Raw genomic sequence first — 23,661 nt, 5'->3', positions numbered from 1 at the left:
GAGCACAGAAGAGGACAGCCTGACTGCGTTGCCTCTCACAGCTCTGAAGGTCCAAAGGGTGCAGTCTCGCACACCTTGTGAGGCGAGGGGCATGCTGCTGTACAGCCCTTCTGGAGAAGGGATGGGCAGAAGTGGTTGCAGCTGCCTCCAGCAATAGGAACTTGCAATAGCTTTTTTCCATTCCCTTAGCAAGGGCAGGGGGCTTCTACCTGTAGGAGACCTGCTACTAGAAATGAGGTTTTCTACAGCCTGCCTTAACAGGCCTACAGGGTGCTCAGTGCTTCCCAGGGAGAACAGATGGTTATTCCCTGCATCTCTAGCACTGCCTACAGCATAACTATCACATTTAGTGTTGCAAGCCCCTATTATCTGCCTTTTGAAACAAGGCTTATCTTTGCTCCTTTGTTTATGTTTAAGGATAGGACAGGTTAGCAGCAGAACCTCAACCAGCACTTATACAACCTTTACTTGGTATGAGTGCCATCCTCCCAGTTTTTAAGGGAGAAACACAAATCTGCCACTAAAAGCTTGTTCTGTTGGCTGTCAGGTTGACTTCGTAACCCCTGAGAAACTATGCCAATCATCAAGCCAAGCAACACAGCTGCTCTGGAACAGCTCAGGTTTTACTCCAGCTGGCACAGATGGATTTAATACTGGCAACTAAAAAAATATGGGCAGACAAAAGGGGAGAGCAGCTTTGCTTGGCTGGCTTCAGTTTTGTCGCATACATATTCTTCAACCAGTATGTTCCTGCCTCCTCCCCACATCTGCCTTTATGCTACACCTAGTTGCCCAGACCCATTTTCTCCCATGGCTCGCTCCTGGACTACTGGAGATTGCCTCCTGCCATACTGCAGCTCAGCCACAGCCACACCCCCCCAAATGGACACTCTCAAGGCCAGAAACCAGCCACCACCACATTCCATCTCAAAGCACTGGCAGCATCCCTGCATAGCCCCCTTTCACCCACCTGGGTGGAACATATACTGTCTACATCTTTGACAAACACAGCTTTTGTTAGCCACTGGTTAAAAATGACAGAGAGGTAGGGAAAAGGGTACTAAGAGGGCAATCCACTTGGGCAGGCTTCCCTACAGAAGCCAGACTAAAAGCCAACGTACCTCGCTTGTACTTCATACCTTACTTGCACATCCCTGTAATTCACAACCATTCGAGAGGGGGGCAGAGGCAGGCAGGGGGGAAGTGATCTCTGTTTTGAATCTGCAGCAGGCCCAAGAAAGGGCAAGAGCTGTCAATGGCCCAGGCAGCAAGAAAACCCACAGGCCCTTCACCACCACTTCTGCAGTATGCATAGGGTTTCAAACAGCAGGAACCAGCTCCTGCATCTCCTGAAGGAGTGGTATTCCAAACACCCACCCTCCTTCCCAAGCATCTTTGGCTCACCTCCAGTCTACAGCGCACACTGCTTAGTCACATCAGGAGAGCAGAGAAATACAAGATTCATGAAAGCCTTTTTAAGAGAATTTTATTTGAGTGGTTCTTACAAAGATTGTTGCAATATGAAAGTCTTTGTTTGATAGAAATATCAAGCTGTCTTGTCAAACACACTGAAGTAACCCAAAAATATATTTCAGAGCTCACAGAGCTTAAAAAGAGCAAAGATTATATGCAACCAGAACAAAACATGTTTCTGTATTTCCTACCAATTTTCAGACTCTACTGAAATCCTTCAACTGTGCCACACCACATACATAGAAACTTACTGGAAATGCAGAGATTGTTTTGTTTGGAAACTTAGACACACCTCACACAGTATTTACAAAGAAACTTTTACAGATACATTAATCAAAAGTTACCATCAAGAAATAAAACCCTTCAATCCTTCTATTCTTACCAATTATTCAGCACAGAGCAAGCTGAGTGGCTGCCTAGAGTCAGCTTTCAGTAGCCTTTTGAATCTTCTATTTATACAAAACACTAAGTATGTCCCTTCATAAAGTCTGTCTCTGATATTAACCTTTAGCAGATCACCTACATTTAGTGAAATGTAAAATGTAATTGCTGCATTAAAAGAAAGGCTTGTGAAACATTAAAAATGTCATCATGTCCCATCTGCCTTTTACAGAGAACTTGTTTTCTATTAGCTACTTCTCAGTTCCTACAGATCACCTTAGTCAATGTACAAGAATTACAAGGCAGAACAAGAAGTCAACAGCTTTGTATACAGTGGAAATGCTAGTTAGGGAGAATGAACACACTGCATTTCTGCTTACTTCATTTTATTTTTAAAGGTAGCAGGAAGTGTACACAAAATGACATTAAATCCTTTCCTTTAGTTTTATCTAAATAAAAGATAACTCAATCTTCCTCCAAAAAATAACTATGTACAAAACTGACTAAATCCATCTTCATCGTCGAACAGGAACCAGTAGTTGGGTTGCAGTCATAGAATCTGGGAAAAGGCTGTGGTATGTTGGAAGAGGTACATACGCTGCTGTAATCATTTTACCTGATCAGAAGATAAAGAAGTTAAATCAGCATTTGGTCATTCCTGCAATTAATCAATCAATGCAGTTCTCTACATGAAATCCACTCACCTGCAAACCACCTCCCATGCAACGCATTTACAGCTGCAATGGCAGCAGCAATTGAAGGACATTTGACATACACGTTGCCCTGTAATACAGAAGTGTTAAGAGTCTATTAGAAGCTTGAGAAACACCCCACAATATCTGTTCTCCAGACACTTCCTTGGTGTGGCTGCAGTGGAAGCAAACCCGCCTCGCTATGCTCCTACTGGCATCAACTGATAATGCAGAATAAGCATGAAAAAATGGGAGTAGTGGACAGTTTTTTTACTGACTGGCATTACCATACATCTTGGCATTAAAATTTTCTAAATAGGATTTTGCAAAACAGACCAAACATTGATTTCAGATCAAGCTCACAAATAACTGATTCCTTATTTGGTCGCAATAACCCTTCCAATGGCTCCTGACTGCAAATCTCGTGTGAAACAGGGAAGTGCAAGGAGTTTGGCTACCTCTACTGGAGGCTAGCCATCAAGTCCTGTAAATCACAAACTTTAACCACAAATGCTTAAATAGATATGCGAGTTCACAGCCTGGTTTTCAAATAAATGCGTTAAGCACTCCCCATTCCCTGGGGCAAGCACATTCAGCACTTCAAGGAAGACTGGTACTGTAAAAATTCTCCAACATGAAAACTTTAGTATGTATCTCAGTCCTCTGTTCCAGTAAAGCCCAAGATGTATCTAACATGAATGACAGACTGATCTTTTAACTTCAGCAGATATCTGAAGTTTTCTGTCTGCAAATTAAGCACTAAAACAGCCTAATCCAGAGTACTGCAATATTCACATTCAACAACTGCAAGATGTACAGATGCTCACAGTAGTGTGAATGCATTTTCCTGGCTACCTACTTAAACATAGACTACTACCAGTAATTTTTGAATCAGATCAGATTCCAGCTGAAACGGATTTTACAGGAAAAGAATATGTTAAGAAACCAAATCCAGCTTTCCCTTTAGCAGCCTTCACCAGCCTGTACTAACTGTACAGTTAGAAGTGCTAACTCTTCTCAGTGCAATCTAACTCATTCCTTCACAGGGAGAAACACGAGATTAGGGGCTCATGGTTAAGGGACTAAGCAACCAACACACGCAGTTCTGTTCTGTCTCCCCTGCATAGGCATCCAAGCTGCTTAAACCTTGAAATGAGATACAGCAACATTAAAGCTCTGTTTTCCTTAACATACCACAGTGTAGACTGGTGTGGTACATGAGACCATGTATTCAGCTGGGACTGCAAAATTTTACCCACAACAAATTACACCTTCATGGCTGATTACTGATGGCCCTTAGCCTGGGAAGTATGGCTGTCTGGGAAATAACCCTAAAAAGATGGGTGATTAAACACTTAAAAGATAATATTACCAGAATCTAATCCTAGAAAACAGCACAGCACAGTGGAAACTTCAAATACAGTGTTTTTAAATATGTGTGGGTATTTTGTATCTGGGTCATTGCTATTCTGTATGAAATCTGTTTTGTCACAGTAACAAACAGCTAACTCATGACATAGTAGCTGTAGGTGTTGTTTTTTTTTTCTTTCAAATCCACTTGCTAACATGAGCCACATATGCAGCTCTATGTGCTCAGAACCTATGGGAGGTATGTTGCGGGCTGTTGCATTCTTTGGGGTTTGGGGGTGGTGGGTTTTTTGGGGTCTGTATGTTTGGTTATTTTGTTGCTGGGTTTACTTCTCCCCTCCCTACTCCCCCATCTGCTGAGGGACACTTTGTTTCCTCTAAGATAGTAATAGACTAAGATAACTGTGGGAAAGGTTTCTACCTCCCATTAGCCCAGATTAAAAAATGCCAGGGAAGACTGTATGTTGTTTTATGTACTAGACTGCAGCTCATCTCTCATCTAATCTCTCGGTAATCCCCATTAAAGGATTTCAGGTGACACGAGTCTTCTGTAGAAGCAGCACAAGATAACAAAGGTTTCTGAATGCCAAGTGCATTACAGAGCAGAACAATCCCATCTGAGCAATACTGACAAGGACAGTAGTGTAGATTTCAGCCTTGCACAATCAAATGGAACACAACAGAACACTTCCAAGGTCTGATGGCTGGAAATTAATCTGACTACAAGAGCATTTGAAACCTGTGCTTCAGTTTGGGCTGTAAATTCCATATAAAAAGGGTTCTAAGCCAATCTGTATTTACAGAGCTTCCACAGTTTATATTCCAAGAGCTGAAGTACAAGGGAAGAGATAACCAGTCTGGGGATTGCATAAACAAAGTGAACACAGAAGAAAAATGTATTAGCCTTTTTAAGATGCAGGCTGAAGAGTCCCTCAAACAGGCGCTAACCTGTAACTAAGTCTGCATCAGTAGCCCTTTTTCTTCTCCTCCCCGTTATAGCTGCAGACACTTACACTACTAGCGAGCACAACTGTTCGCAAGTGTGGTATTATTAGGCGGGCATTTAACCACATCTCAGGTACGCTGGAGCAGGGTGTCCTTTGTGCTAAAGCCTGTCTTCTCCAGAAACAGAAGAAACTGGAAGTCCCTGGCTTTTGGGAAATGCACAGCTTAAGGGAGAAGCCAAATGCCAGAATGAAAGTGGTTGCTACTCTTCAGCCTGCGTTTCCACAGTAATTTCAGCTGTGTAAAACTCTAAGAGGACTGCAGCACCAGAAAACTGCTCTCATATCTGCATTCAAGCTACACACAATGGTTCAAAACAGGGGGGAACCACCTATGTTCTGCAAAAACTGCAAAGCAACTTCAAGAAATTTAGATTCAGTTTAGAAAAAAAACCCACAACCCAGCAGTATTTATTTATTATGCTCCCTCTATACACTACAAAGCAACAAAACTCTCAACATACCTGAGCTGAGTTTTTGTCTACATAGATGTGGATAACTCCTCCATGTTTGTTACACTCCTCAATCACATCATCTTTAATTTCTGTATCCCAGCCAGCTTCTTCTTCACTATAGGGGGTGGAAAAAGAAGAGGACAAAGATGGAACTGTTACCACTTAAACAAAACCCATGCTAAAAGTCATCAAAATAAGCTCTGCAACATTCCGATTCCTTTCTCAGATGTTAAAGTCATCAACAAATGCCAAACAGAAGCACACAACGGTAAATCACTTACGTTTGAGGATTAAACATGTTGGAAAGCTGGAAGCACTGTGTTGCAAGTGGTTGTACGGAAGCAGCTGCAGCCAGAACTGTTGTAATAGGAAAAGAAAACAGTACCAAATCTAAGAACCTGCTATGCATGGCTCCAATTTAAATCAGTATCTTTACCTATTTTTTAAAATCCCAACATTCAGCAGTAACAGCGGAAGTTTAAACAGAAAACAAAAACCAGGAAAGCAAAACTCATAACTAAACACTACATATTATAGAGAAATTTTTAATTGATCAATGCAGAAAACAGCACAGATGCACTACAGTTGAAGCTGAAAAGTGATAAGATAACCCCAGGCACTTTTTCTGCATAGATTTTCAGTATTAACATTTAAACGCAGATATATGCATCTTCACATGCATCTAAAAATTCTGCCCAAGTTGTATGCCAGCAGCACCTTTAATTTTTTTCTCCTCTTGGAAGTCAAGCAGCAGCTCAGGGTGGAGTGACACCACCCCATTAGACTGCACAGGAGTGACGTAACATCTTAGAGAGTTCTCAAAATGTATTTTAAGCATGTTGAATTATCCTTCAAAAAGTGTATCTATACTTTTGTCCCCTGGAAACGCGTAATTTAAGAAATACTTGACGACTAAAATTTTAAACATTTTAGCTGTAGAACAGATTGATACTCTTCCCCAGTAACTGTGAAATTATTTGTCATTTATTGTTGCTCATCACAGTACATCTTATTAAAGATAAGCACAGTCCTACAGGCTGCAAGCTTCTCCTAGTTTAGTTGAAATAAGAGTCACCTTCTCTGTACATGTGCATGCATTAAGGTTTGGCCCTCAGAGTAAGATGATGACTAATCCTGGGACAATAACACCAACCTCCTGATTCTCAAATGACTCCTCTAGTCCCTGCCCTGAAGGCAGTAAAAAACCCCAAACTCAACCACACTAAACCCATAAAACCCACAAAAATACAAACCCACACATTTTCTAGGACTAACATATGGCTGGGGAACATTACCAACACTGAGGAAATGCTACAGAAAGGCAAAAGTGTTTTCACATACGTTGTTATTTTCAGTCAATAATCAATATATAGTATGATTGCTACAGACAAGTACAATACAGTTCCTCGGGCTGCTGGCAAACTATACCAGAAGCATTTAATTTATAGACATCTGCAACAAGAACTACTTGTGACAGGTTATATCAAATGCTAGTTTACCTTCATTCTGCTGAGATAGTCTCGTTTGCAAATCTAAAGAAAAATATACAGAAGTTGATTAGTGTGCTTTCTAGCATTATTGTATTACCTGTCAGCCAGGTGGCTCAGCTTGTATTTTTGTGGTTAAGAGGTTGTTCAAGTACCTCAACCCACTCTCACTGTTCCTCTCTAGCTGTGAGTAGTTTCACTAGTTTCAACTTCTCAGATAGAATATTCTGTACTTGACAGAAATTCCAAGACCAAAGGTAAGCATACTTTAAAAAGAAACAGTACCTTAAAAGGAAAGACATGACCATGTCCTTTAATTCAATACTATCATTTCCACCTTGCCTTTGCTGTGCTTGAACTCTTCGTAAGATGTTATTTTGTTTCACAAGAAAGTAATTACAGAAATCCTTACAAGCATTAGACATTTGGCATCTTTACCAACAGAAAGCACTTATGCACAGTTACCCAAACATGACATTTTGAAAGCAGTTATCAAATTTAATTTTAAGTAGATTAAGGTAGTATTTCACCTGTTATCTTTTCATATAAATGTCGTAACAACATGAGTTAGTTTGGCATTTTTCAAACTCAAAACATATTCAAATGTTAAGAACATATAATTTGCCAAGAAAATGCTAATTACTTGTTTAATAACATACAACTGACTTTCTACCTACTTCCAAGTATATGACTCCAATACTTAACATCTTTAAACCACAGAAAAATTCAGAATGCAAGAGATCTTAAGCATGAGCCTCTTCATTTATGTTCCAATTCAATCTACACAAACACAAGGAGTCAGAACCATCACCTTAATTCACTTGTTTAGCAAGCAGTGAAGTGCTGGACCCCAAGTAAGCTTCCAAGCTTACTGGGAAATACCTGAATGCATCAGTTATCAACTTTCTAATAAAGCCTCCTCCAAAACACTGGGGGACCAACAGGAGTGCATCTTTTTTGCTCTAAGTATTAGGCAGTGAGAGTCCCAAAGACAAGTCTTCCTCAAAGTTGCCTTCCCTAGTGACTTGCACAGAAAAACACATACATACTCAGAACCATGCAGAAAAAGTAAGAGATGGAAGGAACAAGTTCTGAAGGCTGAGCTGTAGCAAGAATTCGTTATGTTTAGCATGTTTTCCCTCTGGATCTGAACACAAAGAAATCCTCAACTACAGAGTAAGAAATGTCATAATGACCAAGACTGTCTCAGCTTGTATTCTCCACAGAGGCTGCATGGATTTGGCCAAATCCATGCAACTAATTACCTAGCAAATTAGTATCCAAACTTCTTTTGCAAACAAGTGTATTTAAAAAAATTGCAAAAACCCTGATCTCATAAATCACTCTAGTTAGATGAGAGCAGAAACTTTCCCTCTGCAATTTTGACACAATTGCACATACACATCATGTACAGCCAAGCTCACCAAATGTCAGCCTGGGGCTCTATAGCCAAATGCTCCAGGACACCTGCAACCAGATCTGCACAGATTCTCAGTTCCAGTTCTGTCTAGGGCCAAATCTCAAATTGTTATAGTAAGATCAGCTACCAGTATCTTGGAGCAACAAGTTTCATGGGTTAATTATCTACTACCTCTGAAACATAACCCGCAGTCCATCAAATCTTTCATCAACTAACTGCATTTTCTTGTTGCTCACAACTGAATAATGGTTCTCTCTCCCACTGCTAAACGCACTCAGAATTTAGAAATTCATTGTCACTCTTCACTTTCAACTCTTAATTCTTCCCTATGTGTCGTTTTAAATAGTATACGGAAAATAGAATACATCTGTCAAGTACAGATCAACGTAATAGCAGTGACTTTAGCATGATGTTGTAAGCATGTGCTTAGTACAGAGAAATCAGGAATACAGAAACATTTATCAAAGCATTTTGTGTTTTAAAACAAAATTAAGTTGTGGTTTATTTTGAAACACAGCTAGCTTTAAATAAGCAAAAGCCTGCCAAGTATTCTCCAGTTTAAGTAATTACTTGCAACAGTAGAGCAGATCAAATGGAGGTCCTGCACATTAACACCTGTTCATCCCTCTCCTGCACCACACTATCTCAAATCTTCTTCAGAAACAGATAGTTCCTTCTCAAAAATAAGGAATGTTTTGTCCCACAAAGCATTAGAAGAATGCACTATTGCTTTGTGGTTATTTTAAGACTCAGATTTTCAGACAGTATTTACTAGAGAACAGAAAGTATGCAGCTACAACTGTTTAGCTTAAGTTCTTTTTCCTGCTGGATATTATTCCCCTGGAGAAAATTCAAAGTTCTCAGGTGTCCCGTGAAAATAACCCTTTAGCTTCCTGATTTTAGTTTGATTGAACCCACCTTGAACATGGCTGACCAAAACTGTACACGAATGCATATGTGATCTCAGATGCTCAAGTACACTACCTCTAAGAACACAGTTGCCCTTTCAAACATGCATCACCCTGACAGCTCATATTTACTCACTGATAAACAGTAGTATTCAGCTAATTTCCTCCTCCTTGACAATCTTTCACTGCTAAGCTCCCCAAATTATATAACTAGAATTTATTTCGATCCTGAATAGATGAACAATGCACAACACCCCAAGAAACCATCACTTCCAGCATCTCCATATTTACTCACCTCACTCCTACTATTGTTGACTATTGTTATTTATGCAAATATTAACCAGTATCAGCCCAACACCTGAACGTTAGCTTCAACAACAGCTTCTAACCTTCTCAGGCTTCACCTCAAAAAACCCCACTCCTCTTCCTTTGAGCCAGCTTTCCCACTCCCACCCCCCCTACACATCTTGTACTTCCCAATGCTCTAGTTTAGTAACTTCCAAATGACACAACTCAACAGCAGTTGAGAGAGATGAGTTCTACTACTGTTCCTCTGCCTAGGAAAGCCCATTTTAGCAAAGATTTTTAATCTTTAAATGCTATACTTTAATAACATTCTGCAGTTTGCCCATGTTTAGTATGACTTTTGAATAAGTGAAGTCAAGAGTAACAGGACTGAAAACCGGCCAGATTAATTCTAGACTGCCTTCACTTAAAAAGAGAGAAGAAAATGTTCCAGCTGTGTCACAGACTTAAAATATTTATTGACAATACCAGATATCAGAACTCTATTTTATATACCTATTCCTCACAGATTTGATGGGAGTTTTCTTACTACTCTGAACTGAGTATGTTCAGCTATTACTTTTAGCTTTGCTTCCACCTTGTGAGTAATTTCCTTTTTTTTAAAAAAAAAAAAACCACCAAAAAACCCAAACAAACCTATGTCTAGCTTACCTTCCTCAAATTGCAAACTTTATGACCAGTGCCCCTACTACAACCCAAGACAATGAGATTCTTTTGAAACATCTCAGGAATATATTTTTTTCCTTCAACCTCAGCCCTGCTTCCTTTTTGTTCTCTTCAGGAGTTGGTAAATCTTTAACTATGCTTTCACGTCTTTTACAAGGTCTAACTCAATCTGACTGTTGGCAGGTAATTTTCATTTTATCTATTTCCCAAACTAAAAATCTTGGTTTATTGTCAGTCCTTTTTCCTATTCTTCACAGGCTCTGTGCTCATTCCTTATTTCTTTCAAGGTAGTTAACCACCCAGTTCAGTGTGGAGCCCATTTCTAACAGGACTGTTTCTTCTTTCTGTGGAAGACAGATCCAATACGGCATTAACAATTTGGAACCGAAGAAACATTCGACATCCTGCCTGTTCAAATACTCTAGTTAGACCAGATAACTTTATTGCCCTGTTTCTTCAACCACCACTTTTGAAATCAGAAGCCTTAGTTACAGACCTGTTTTGTTTATCCTTCCATTTAAACTTGAGCAACTAATGATCTCTCAAGTCAATGGTCATTTCTATTCTCATCCATAACATCTCCATTACTTACCAAAATGAGTTTAAAATAGCATCCCCTCTTCATGAGTCAGTGAGTGTTTGATGAAGAAATTTGTCGGATATCACATCCAGGAATATCTGGGCCCCACCATTATTACTAGCATTTCTTCTCCAATCTGTATCAGGGAAGTTAAAGTCTCCCATAATGACATAATTCCTGGTAGTAATTTTCTCTAACAAGAGTAAAGAGATCTTTAATCCATAACCAAATCTCACTCTGGGGATAGCTCATGACTATGGTTGGAAAAAGATAAAGCTTTTTACCAAGTTACTTAAGTTGCACATCTGCATTATTCCTTTTGTACAATACAAGTAGAATAAACAGTGCTGTTCCTACCAATTTCTACAGGTACTAAACATGCATACTCTTCAAAAACCCGTATTCTGCCTTATCATTTATTCCTTCACAGCCATGTTGTCTCATACTGATTCCATGCTATCCCAACAGTTCAGCTGTGTCAGACAGTTTTGGCCATGTTCTTGATTTGGGGAGTCTGGATTTCTTTGGCTTGTTCATTTCAAATATGGGGGTGGGGAAAAGGATTGGCATTTTATTTTACAACTATTTCTGTCACAACACTTTATCAAGCACATTAAAGGTGATTGACTTCAGTGTTGTTTATCCATCCTTCTCTTTCTGGACTAGATAGGAAAAACTATCTTTGTCTTTTTCATCTTTTCCTTCTCAAATAGAAAAACCTCAACCTTTCTTCCTCAACCCAGATTTTTCTTTCACTAGCCAGTTCCTTTTCCTTCCAAGACTGTTATCTATAAGAAAACCCTATTGCATTCTTTTAGCAAGTGTCTGCAAGTTTCATGTGTATGCTCTTCTCAAAACTACACCTGAACTTCAGTAACGTGATCCAGGTGTTATCTTAAGACTGAATCACTTGTCACAAACTCTGCCGGAAGACAAACCAACCAATGCTACCTATTCTTTGTTGATTTCCTAACACTTTTCACACATTCCAGCCCCAAGTTATTTGTGATATTCAGGTCTTTTCTACTGCTATGACAGTTTCATGCCCTTTATTCTCATATTAATAAAAAACTAAGAACAAGACATTCCACTGTACGTTACTTATTTCCTCTAGGACACTACTCATTGCTCCAGTTCTGAAGCCCTCTTGAAGAGTTTTGTTGTTCAGGCCACCTATGAACTAGCAGCAGCCATCATATGCTCAGCATCATTCCCTCTCACAACAAAATAAAGTCTCAGTGACACTTCCAACATACCCACTTGCAGAACAGTCAAACTATAGCAAATTCCAAGCAACACACAAATTCCCTAACACAGTGTCCTTCCTCACCAGGACACACACTGTATAAACCTAACACTACCATAGTCTTAGTTGCCATGTCTCCCATGAACCTTCTTGCTCCTGGCACAGCTGTTTTTTCAGAGGGGTCAATCCCCTTCGAATTATGAGCCTACCAGTTTTAAGAGTCAACATTTACACTGCAGTAGAACATAAAAGTCCCCATTAGTACAGGGAATAGTAAAGATAGAGATGAAGGTTTGGGATGAATTAAGTAAACAGACTTGCCAAAAAAAATGCTAAGTGAATCACGCCCATCAAAGCTGTCATACACTGTCACTTTTCATTTGCTCGTGGATTTGCAACATTTTACAGTTTGTAAAACATGCTGCAATACCTATGTTCCCATTTTAAGAGGTCACAAAATACATTTCTGTATCTTGTCTCAAAATTATAAAGCATAAAGTATTTCTGAAAAATAAAACGGCTAATCATTTCTTACCTGCCACAGCTCCAAATGCCAAAGATCCACTCATCTGCAGAGCCTGCTGTGCAGCTGGGGGAATCTGCAAACCAGTACCTAAAACAGAACGTGAAAGTACCTTGCAGCAAGCACTTTTCACTCAGTTAGGGATGCACTAACATGGGTATCAAAAACTGTTGTCAAAAGTTTAAATACACCATTCCATGCATTCAGCATAATATTCTGTGGGGTATAATAATTCAAATCCTGTTAACTTCTGTATTTTCACACCTCTATTAATCATCACACATACCTTCTGCAAGTCTTGCCATCAACTGAAGGCGACCAGTTGTTCCCAAGTCAATTCCAGTCCGTTCCAACTCATCACTGTCCAAAAATGAACTAGCACTGGAAGCATCAGTGCGCTCAGTTACATGTCCAACTTTCATTGGCCTACCAGCCAGCTCAAATCCATTGAGCTGCTCCAAGGCCTTCTTGGCACACTCAGAGTCTGAGAACTGTAGATTAGAAAAACAAATTCAGTAATACTGCCTACAGGATTCAGCAACAATTCTACTGCATGTTAATATCCAGAGTTATGTAAACATGAGAAACACTAAATTTAAGGTAACAATAGCTACAGGCCAACTTAAATGTGCTCCATATTTTCCATTTAAACCAAACACACACAAGTTTGTACATTTATTTTCTCATATTTAGATAAGAATATATTTAAATATGTATTATCGTTGGAGTTAGAATTATCTAGATCTTGCAATCAACAGAAGTCATAACTACAGTTCTCTTTCAACACTTTCCAAGAATGACAGTCACCTCCTTTGTAACCTTGTCACTGCCATACACTTACTGGCTATTCCTAACAGATATTGTGCTTTATGCTGCTTAACACCAAATTAAAAATACAAATATTTTGTCACCGTTAAAACCATCAAATATTAGCATACATTTAGTTTGGTTTTATTTGTCTCCAAGTGCCAGATGATCCAAACAAGACTTTCCCCCCCCCCCCCGCACCCCCCCCATGACAGTCAAGAAACCCAAGTTCACAAAATTACGTACCTGAGGGTAAAGAGGAAAGATGTTTTCAACTGATTTTAGCCTCTAAAATTTTACTTCCTCTAAAAAGCTCAAATTCAATAATTTTCACAGCACTGTGAAAATGCCAGTCTTTACTAGTATCTTTGCCTGCAGAAGACAGCATTGCTTTACCAGGCAGTGATTTCAAAGTACACTATTCCATTCTGAACGTGTGCATTGTTCAACCACAACACGCACAGAGGGACTGGCAGAAACAAAGAAAAAGGCCAGTGTTGCATGCCCTGCAACATGATGTTTCTAAGCTGAGACTTAAGATTACACTCAAATTATCTAAGTTGTCTGGCAATTCTAGTCATACCGTAATAAATCCATATCCTTTTGAGCGTCCAGTTTCACTATCCATCATCAGCTGAATGCTTTCGATCTAAAAATAAGAATAAAGCTATTTATTATCAAGACATTTTGGAGCAAAGCACAAGATACAGCCTTGCCAAATGTACACATACGAATGTGAAATAATTTTTTTTTTTTTTTTTTTTTTTTTTACAAAAAATAATCCGTTCCTCATTCCTTCCTCAAGTCAAAATTAGTGTATAGGCAACCAGATACTTATTTGATACCAAAACAGAAGCATGATGTACAATTTATCCTTTTGAGTCCAGCTACAGGCAGAGGCTTGGTCCTGATGCAACATTCCAGCAGACAATGAGCATGCAGACATCATCAAATCCTAAGTGAAACACTATAGTCATGGCCTCTTGTATGCTGCGAAACTCCTTTTTACCCAGTAAGAAAAGTTGCATGACTTTGACCAGGGGCTTTAAAAAAAAAATAAAAATGCATATTTGAAATAATTATTGGCATATGGGAACTCCTTGAAGTTTAGAGTTACCGAATTTAAAACATATTAGTAACTCAACCATAAGCCATCAAACAGTGTTTGGAAGAGACGGCAACACAGAAGTAAGAGAAATTTAGTTCTTCAAGACCGGAGTACATCGAATCAAGAAAAGGCAACACTTTCACAGCTCTACATGTAAGCCTCCTAATCTACATTAATCCCACTGCCAGACCTTGAGAGAAAACAAAACAAGAACACCCATGGAGATTAAAATTTAATGAATTACTGCAATTTTGCAGGCTTTTGCACAACAGAACTAAAGGTATACACATACTGAATCCGAATAAAGCCCCTGACAAAGTACTGTTACAGTATGTATGAAGCAGGGTTAATATCCAAATGGGGGGGGGGGGGGGGGGAAATCAATGCACTTAAATAGAAAAAATAAATTTTAAAACCAAGCAGCATATTAAATATATTACCTTTTCCCCTAGGTAATCTAGGTAGTAATGATATACCCATGATACCTTAGCACAGTGGGGCTAATATTTATTATAACTCCCCTGGGAACTTCAGATTTGATCTGCTCACTTTCATAACTCTCTCTGCAAAAACAATACTATGCAGCAAACTGGGGCCTAATGATCAGGAGTAGAAGGAGCCTTCTGTCAGAGCTGTATGGGATATACCCTAGATCACTGTAGTAACATGAGCTGAATCTTCAGCAAAAATCCTATGAAACAGATGAAACCATGACATGCACAGTGAACAGAACTCAGACCTGATTCTGTTCTTTGTGCTTTAACCTATGATATGCAGCCCCTACTCACAATCACATAGCAGGGGGCAGATATTTACATGCTACAGAAGCAGGATATGACACAGGGATTCATTCCTTTTGTTTTGTTTTAATAATTTTAGGTACTCACTGAATTCTCAGTTTTCCTTTGTAAAGCCTACCATTCAAAATCACTGGACCACACCACAAATCAGGGTTCTCATTTGTTCTCCAGTACTAACTATGGATCTAAAGCCTTGTGGATGTAACAAGCACTGAAGAGCAAGAAAAATAAAGAAGTGTTTTTGCAGGTGTGAAGCCTAATTGTTTCCAGAGGTTGAGTGCTCTGCAATTAATCTAGGTTCTCCAAATAAACAAATTTCCAAATTTCCAAGTAAATTTCTGTAATGCAACATGCCAAATTAAAATTTACCCTGCCAAATGGCTCAAAAATTCCTCGAAGCATATCTTCAGTTATGTTGAAGTGTAACGATCCCACATACAGCCTCATAGGACCAGCACTGCCCTTCTGCAGGTTATTTGCCATTGCTGCTGCTCTGTTTTTCTCTGCCTAAGGAAAAAAAAGAAAAACTCACCTTCTATAAAATCTAATTAAAAATCCTAACATAAGCAGTATACATTTACCAGATTCACCAAGATACAAGCTATTTTCTAATCTGCGCAATATCCATCAGACTCACTTAAAACCTACAAAATCCAAGACCACAACCAAGTATAGAGGGCACAGCTTCCAAACTGCACAACCTTATGCAGAATTCTGGCTTCTATCTAGTTAACACTTCAATTTGTACATATGCTGGAAAGCGTACATAATAGATACTACAATCCTGTAACACTGTTAGTTTCCTTATTACTACCTTCTTAACATCTGTGTTTTCAAAATTCATTTATATCACTTTGAAATGCTTTCGTTGCCTGTCAACTATGGGAGGCAAAGGTCCATTTATAATGATCTTAAATAATCATTCTAGTTACGGTTTTCCAAACATTCAATGATAACCAAATTTTCAAACAGTAAGTTTTCCGGCAAGATAGAAGAGGAACCAACTCAACATGAATAAAAATGAGGTTTACAATTCCTTACCTGTGATGCTTGTACTATGATTGGTACACCCAAGACTCTCTGACCAGTTAGTCCTATTGCCAGAGGCACTGAACTAACATCAACAAATTCTACATAAGCAATTCCCTTTGAACGCCTGGAATTTCTATCCGAAATCATTCGCACATCACGAACCTGAAAGGCAAGTACAGAAACACTTTTAGAGAAAAAGGAAAAAACAATGCAGTCCATTTCTCAAAAAGGTATTAATAACCAGAAAATTATTTGCCAAGCCAATGGCTTTGTAATTATGCTGCAAATCTAGAACTGCATAAAGCTATAACGAACATATCCCAGAGGCAAGCTAGCATTAAAAGCTGCTGTTCAAAGTCAAATCTAGGATGCTACTGGAACAGCAGCAATAGAATACTTGCAGCACTGTAGTGCTTTAAGCCAGAAGTTTACAGCTGATGGAACAAAACAAGTTCAAACTGGAGGTTAAACACATTTTTAAATTACACTGTAACTGGCAGATCTATCTGCAAAAGACTGAAACTTCTAAAAAATGAAGTTGTTGGAATCAGAATTGAATTGCCATGTTTTGCAGCACATCATATGCTGAACAATGAACTCCTGATAAATTACATTTTAATGTTCAGTCTTTATGAATTAGTTGGTAGTTTCGCCCTTTTCACCTAGATAGAAAGCCACTTGCTTACAATTCTGCAGAATATTCTTCCTGTACCAGGACAGCATGAAGAAGTATTCAGAATCATTTCAACCTCCCTATTATTTACCTTCCCTACTGTAGAGAAAAATTCTTCCAGGTCTCTAGGCCGAATTCTTGCAGCCAGCTGCATGCAGAATACTGTTCGAGCATCCCTCTCTTCTGGGGTAAGATTATCAATAGGTTCTCTGGAAAGAGGAAAGTTCAGTTAAAAAATAATCTGATTTAAGATAAGTCATCTCTAGGCCATGCATTAAACTTGAAATAATCAGTACTTCAAAACCTGATGGGGGGGAATGCCTGCCATATTAAAAAAAGGCAGGGTCAAGATCTGAAGGAAATACCCCCAGTATTAATATATTTAATTCCTCAACATGACTAAACATCTTGTTTCAACTGTAAGCATTAAACATGACTGGAAATCTGTACAGAGACCACAAAACTGAGGTGCCATTTTGCTACTCTCCAGAACAGCTAACAGTACCACTATAGAACTTGCAGTCAAAAACGTGAGATGAAAGGACAGGAAAACAAAGGAAAACAGGATTAATTACAACACACTATCTTTCTGAACTCTCAGACAAGTAGCATGAACTTTTTGTGGCTTTGCAAACTAAAATCTTACATCTATGCAGTCACCTCAGTCACTACAGCCACCACAAACAATACATCTCTACAAACAGAGCTCCCAGTCCTCATTTTATAGTCTCAGCTTGTTAACCCACAAATAAGTATGAATCATGAGTAATTACGCTCATCCTCGACACCAGAAACACTAGATTAATTTTATTTCAATACTGAGGCTAGCTGAAATTAGATGCACTGCTTTTGAGGTGTTAAAAGCTTCAAAATATAAATTAAGTACAGGACGGAATTAGCATGCCAGATCCTCAACTAAATTTCCAGTCATGTAATAAGTATTTATATTTTTATGGGGGGAAATCACTGAGAATACAGAAGAAAAATTTAAACTAAATTATCTCAGCAAGAGTTTGCTAATAATTAAAAGAACAAAGCAAGATTGGTTAAATTTAACTGCATTAATTTAAGAGAATAATCTCATTAGCAGCTATCTAAATCCAATTCCCTTAAATAAGAAGCCTAAGAATGGATAAGCACCTCGTGGATTTTAAAAGTACCTGGCTTCTCTATAAATAACATTAATACATACTCAATAGGAAAAAGAAGCATTTGTACTATACTCTTCCATTCCATACTTAAGATTCTTAAGTAAGATTGTGCAGAAAAGCTAGCTAATTTAAATGTCAAGTAACAGGGAAAAGACTGAGAATACAGAAACACAAATGTGTTTTGCAAACTGACGTTATTTACAATTGCACACAGTTATTGGCGGGGAGGGGGGGGAATAGACAAGTTTATGACCTGGGGAGAAAGCAATGTATCTTGAATACTCTCCTCTTATGGGCTTTCTGAATGAATCCCTGCATTACTTGTGAGCATAAGCCACAAAGCAAGTAGGCATGCATTATTTCAGCATTACTTTTCCAACCTCAATTGGGAAAAAAAACCACAAACAAAAAAAACACAAACCCAACCCTCAAATGTACATAAAATTCCTACCTAACAGGGCTCTTGTCTTTTCTGAAAGGACTTTTGCTTCTGGAGCGTCGTCTGCTATAAAGAGATATCAAGAAGATAAGAAAAACTTTATCAGTCCGATTTTAAACAAAACCTATTAACAAAGCAATAAAAAGCAGAGAAAACTCAGAAACCTTAATTTGATGCTGTGAGGCAGACCAATCTTCCCTCTGATGGCACTGTTGAATTTTGGACCAGAACTATGGCAGAAGCAAAGACAGACATTACTCACCAGCATACCTGAAATCAGTATTTCCTGTTTGTATTCAAATTCCACTGCAAGTGCTCACCCACCCTTGCACCTGAATTTGCAAACATTTTCCATTAGCAGCACCCACAGCATGCATAAGCTACATGCAGTACTCCAAACCGTAAGGCACAGAATATGCTCCCTGCTCAGTTTCATCTGTATCACAAAATTCCAGAATATGCAGGACTCCAAGTAAGAACTGAATCATGAGCCAGCCAGACACATCGAGCTGTATGTGCAGAATATTCTGGGCTACAGTTACTGCTGTAATCTTCTTTACATGTTTTTTTGTCCACATGCGTATTCTACCTACTGATGACCACCAAAGTAGTACCTTAATGGCTTGGAACTCAGTCTTGGAGTTTTAAGCAAAGTGATACTGACAGGACTATTTGCTCAAATGTAGCATTTTAAAACTGAAAGTTTCATGAAGCGTAAGGCATAAGTGGAAACCAAAGTAGCCTCCGGCAGACATCCACAGAGGACACATTCGCTAATGTCTCAGCTCTAGCCACTTAAGTGCTACGTATACATAAACGCAGCTTCCTTTAAAGTTCTTAACAGACATCAAAACACAGAATCATTTAAAGCCAGCAGTAAACTTTATACAGGCAGGTCACCACAGAAGGAACCCAATCTGTTGGCTGAATCTAATTTTAGTTCTCCAGACTTCAGAGGCTGTTAGAACAAATGGCAACCTGCCCACTGCTTCCATGTAAGACAGTTCTCTTGCCAGTTACTGTGGCACAGGCTAACAGACTGTGATGTGAATAGTAAGATTCATCCTATCATGTTCTCCCTGAACTTGATCCTTGCAGATACAAGGCAAAGAACACCATCTGTTAAATTCTTCCTGTGCTTCCACCAAACAGCAGAGGCAGTGCTGCAGACTGAATGCTAGGGGGTTTGCCTTTCCACATGCACAGAACTGATTCTTTCTGCTGTAGCTATAAATTGATGTGAAAACACCCTGAAAGACACAGCAGTCTAAAGACATTAAGTGGCCCTTCACTAAATTCATTTAGCCAACAAATTTGTCTGAGAAAATGTCTTCTGGCTACTCAGAGGAGCAGCAATGCTTATAGTTTAACTCAGCATCCACAACAAGGAGGAGGATGCCCATTTTTAAACATGTTATGGGGAAGTAGTGGGCCAAGATCCAAAACCATGCTGGTCAGGTTAAAGCAAGGGAAATAAGGCCCTGTGTAACACTGGGGAAACAATAATAATAAAAAATAATTTAGAAACTACTTATTAAGATAAAATAAGACATAAAACCCACGCACGTGTTGAGATGAGATCACTATTGATCAAAAACAGGTGGTTTTTTTTCCCCTAGGATAAATTATTCCATTTCCTACTCAAGTTCAAACAAATGACTGCTGAGAGGATCCATTCACATTCTCCAATGTCTGTGACACATACTGCCAAAAGCTGCATCTGGAAATGCTGATACTAATTCCAGAAGCTGGCTTCTTATCAGAGATAGAATTACCTTGCATCTTCACACATCCTGATATAGAACATTGTGTTCATCTCAACTCAAATGCAGCAAGGCAAACCAATTACAGTGACTCCAGAATATTAACATGCAGACCAACTAAATTATGGTCAGTAAGACCATGAGCTTTTAAGGAAACCATGGAAGAAACGTTCTATTTGTCTAAACCTAATGAAAAAAAACCTGAGAGGATACACAGTACCAGTCTTCAAACGTACAGCTTCAGGGAAACAACAAAAAACTAACACAACTCCAAAAGTATCTTTCAGGTTTCACTCTTGACAAACAAGTAGTATCTTATTTACATGACTGCATGGGAGAAAAACCCAGCAGACTGAAGTTGTAACAGACCACTGGAACAGACCGAGCACCCAAGCTACCTTCTGAAGATCCTTTTTTAACAGTGTCCTGCAGGATGGTTTTTCTATAGAGAATTGCTTGCATCAAGTCACAATTGATTTATCTTTATGTCTACGGGTTATCTTCTTTATAAGCCAAAGTGCACTAAGTCCTGCGTGTGGCCAAAGCACAGCTAGGTACACATTTTCCTAACCCTACGTGATGCCATGTGGCCCAAGAACAATAGTCAGGTCAGAAGACAGACAGTAAAATATCAGCTTTCACCTGCTCAGTCATATCCAAGACTTTCAACAAAAGAGACAAGGCAAGCTTTGGCTAACAAGAGTCCAAGAGAATCACAACAAACTTTCAGTCCTCATGTCATGACCCCATTTTCCTAGCAGCTTTGCCCAAATTCTGGATTCTAGAATAGCAACAGGACAGTGACTTCTACTGTACATCAGCAGTAGCTGGGATGTCAGAGAGGTGTCTAAGCAAGACTACGTGGTCCAGTTCTTCCTCCTAAGAGTCCTAATAGTAACTGTAGAAGACATAAGGGACAAGATATGTGAGAAGAGTAACATTTAAAAACCCTGTGAACACAAAGCAATGCAAGCCAATCACTCCATTTTAAAACATTATAACATTTAATCACTATCTTATGCTTAAACATGACAAATTCAAAGTCCTCAGGTACTCTGTAAGCACTCGTCTCCTTTTCCTTCATAATTACCTATACTACACCCTCTCTTCCCACTACTGCAGATGCTTCCACATCACCCCCAACAGCAAAAATAACTCGGTTTAGAGGCACTGGCTTGGAAAAGGGCCTTTATAAAGCAAAAAAGATAACAAGGAGGAAGAGGAGTGGAAAAAAAAAATAATACAGCCATCAAGCATTTTGAACTAGATGTTGTAGTCAACTACAACACTGCTTGCAGTAATACTGACTCAGAACTGTGTGAAGAGCCCCAAGATGAGATTCCAGATACAAATTCTCCAGTCAGTGAGAGCATCCTCATAGTCACTTCTGAAACACTGAGTTGATGGTGCTGCTATGGAGACTGTTTGGGATACAGGAGGCTTAATCTCCAGAACTTGTGTCTCCCAGAAAGTCAGTACCTGTTAAACAGCTTTTAAAGGCAAGTCTCTGCATTGAAGAGTACTGAACATGAAATTAAGAGTTCTTTTCCCTCATATCTTCTGCGGTCCTTCTCCTTCACACCTTCTGAGCCAAAACTGGAATTTTTGAATACTTTAGCATGTGTATCACTTCAACAGCATCATCCGTGACCTACAAGTTAGCAACAACCAACTGCTGGCTACACAACAGTCAGTACCAATGCCTCTGGGATGCATACAGTCGTCCTATACCAGTCTCCCACTAAGCTATTTTAAAAACTAAAATTCTAATTGGTTAAATGATAGCAACAATTCAGCAACTGAAGCAGAGAACACAAGGTTGCCAAACCAGTAAGTACAACCTTGTATCCTCAGGGGATACTAGATTATTTCGCCTTTTTGTTCACTGTCTCTCAATACCAAAGAAATTGCCTCAACAGCTATGGAAGAGTATCAGAACAATGAAAAAGACCCCTCATAATCATTTACCTTCCTGGCACAACATACCTTAATGCATTAAAATGGGCATGGGTTATTGCAGTGATGTCCAGATTTCAACCTCTACTTGAGGAAATTATTTCAAAGACCCAAAACACTGAAACTCCCAAATTTCTCCAGGTGAAGAAAATTCTCACCCAGTGAGAACAGAAAACAAACAAACAAACAAAAAACGTTCCAATAAAGCTAGGAGAATGCAGCAACTCCCAACCAAGTGATGATATAAAGGACATCCTCTCCACACAACTCCACATTGGAGTTGAGAAGACTGGCAGGTTCCACATATCTTGATCAAGATCCTCTGTTTATGAGGCAGTCTGGCATCAGTGGCACCAGCACAACTCAACTAGCTACTGCAATCTTACAGGTAACAAAGAGCTGTAGAAAACATCAACTGTGCACAGCTGAAGCTCAGAGCAGCTTCACAGAGGCCCTGACAGGCCTGATACTTGAGACAGAGTTAAGAGCAGGGCTGATATGCTCTATGATCCCCAAGCACACACTATTGATGGAAACGCAGGATGCCACTGCATCTTAGCAGAGCCCAGAGTTGCATTATGAAAATGCCAACATCCAGATCACTTAGTGCAAAATGAGACCCTGAGATCTCAGGCAACTTTTGTTTACATTCCATGAGTACTAAAAGGAATGCAATGAGACCCAACCACTTAGAAAAACATTAATTTGCAGAAAACCATAGAAGTCTGCAATGTATTAAAGGTAAACACTGTCTTCTCAAATATCTCAAGAGATTTCTCCATCACATATCACATTACATGCCACGATTTAAAAAATAGATCCTTTTCATACGCCTGCCTCTGACACGATCTTGCATTCTGAGAACTGACAAAAGTTGAGATGAGACCCAGACAAAAGCAGACACAAACAGCAGCCTCAGGTAAACAATGAAAGCCAAGCATACAGCCCAGTTCTCATTGTTTTTCTACTTTGAAGGCAAAAAAAAGGTGATGGGGAGCAAATGGGAGAGCAGGAGTACAGAACAGCGGAATCACAGAATAAATACCAATGAAGAAATGTTTTGAGAAATCATTTACGACTGTCAGGGACTACCTATAGCAGAACTTCTATCAAGCCAAAGATCTGAGAGGAACTGAAGAATCCTTCCACAGCCTCTGAACAAGTCTGAGAAAAAGCAGGGCAAATATGCAATGCATGGGCATTACTGAAACAAAACACTTCCAGTCTGGATGCATAAACACAGCAAGTGTTTATGCAGTAAGTGTTTAAGAGCAGCAACCCAGAAAAACTCTTCACTAATGCAAGCAAAAGAATGTATGAGCTTGTAACCAATGTCAGATGACTACTTATTTTTTGACAGTTAAAACTGTCAGATCCGTATAGTGAAGATAGTTAGGACAGGAAAAACTTGTTACTATTTTAA

At 39.2% G+C, this 23,661-nt stretch overlaps 1 protein-coding gene across 19 annotated transcripts in view; it reads right to left on the bottom strand.

The window, feature by feature from the left end:
- Positions 1 to 1,469: 1,469 nt before the first annotated feature.
- The window catches only part of RBM39 (RNA binding motif protein 39), a 31,662-nt gene continuing 9,470 nt past the window's right edge, over positions 1,470 to 23,661 (bottom strand). For 14 of the 19 annotated variants that reach the window (XM_037401526.1, XM_037401535.1, XM_037401528.1 and 11 more), the window contains 13 exons: positions 18,684 to 18,749; positions 18,532 to 18,585; positions 17,021 to 17,138; positions 16,266 to 16,418; positions 15,594 to 15,731; positions 13,900 to 13,965; positions 12,796 to 13,000; positions 12,522 to 12,599; positions 6,873 to 6,905; positions 5,655 to 5,730; positions 5,383 to 5,488; positions 2,559 to 2,637; positions 1,470 to 2,470 (listed from right to left, as the gene is read on the bottom strand). In XM_037401526.1, coding sequence (XP_037257423.1) covers positions 2,370 to 2,470; positions 2,559 to 2,637; positions 5,383 to 5,488; positions 5,655 to 5,730; positions 6,873 to 6,905; positions 12,522 to 12,599; positions 12,796 to 13,000; positions 13,900 to 13,965; positions 15,594 to 15,731; positions 16,266 to 16,418; positions 17,021 to 17,138; positions 18,532 to 18,585; positions 18,684 to 18,749 — 1,273 coding nt within the window. In that variant the 3' untranslated portion in view covers positions 1,470 to 2,369. Of the gene's footprint in view, positions 2,471 to 2,558; positions 2,638 to 5,382; positions 5,489 to 5,654; positions 5,731 to 6,872; positions 6,906 to 10,752; positions 10,934 to 12,521; positions 12,600 to 12,795; positions 13,001 to 13,899; positions 13,966 to 15,593; positions 15,732 to 16,265; positions 16,419 to 17,020; positions 17,139 to 18,531; positions 18,586 to 18,683; positions 18,750 to 23,661 lie in introns of those variants that run through there. The other 5 variants (XM_037401539.1, XM_037401525.1, XM_037401524.1 and 2 more) reach the window with 4 other exon arrangements.

The sequence above is a fragment of the Falco rusticolus genome, chromosome 10 (assembly GCF_015220075.1).
Source record: "Falco rusticolus isolate bFalRus1 chromosome 10, bFalRus1.pri, whole genome shotgun sequence".
Taxonomy (NCBI): domain Eukaryota; kingdom Metazoa; phylum Chordata; class Aves; order Falconiformes; family Falconidae; genus Falco; species Falco rusticolus.
This window is presented reverse-complemented; position numbering and strand designations above follow the sequence as displayed.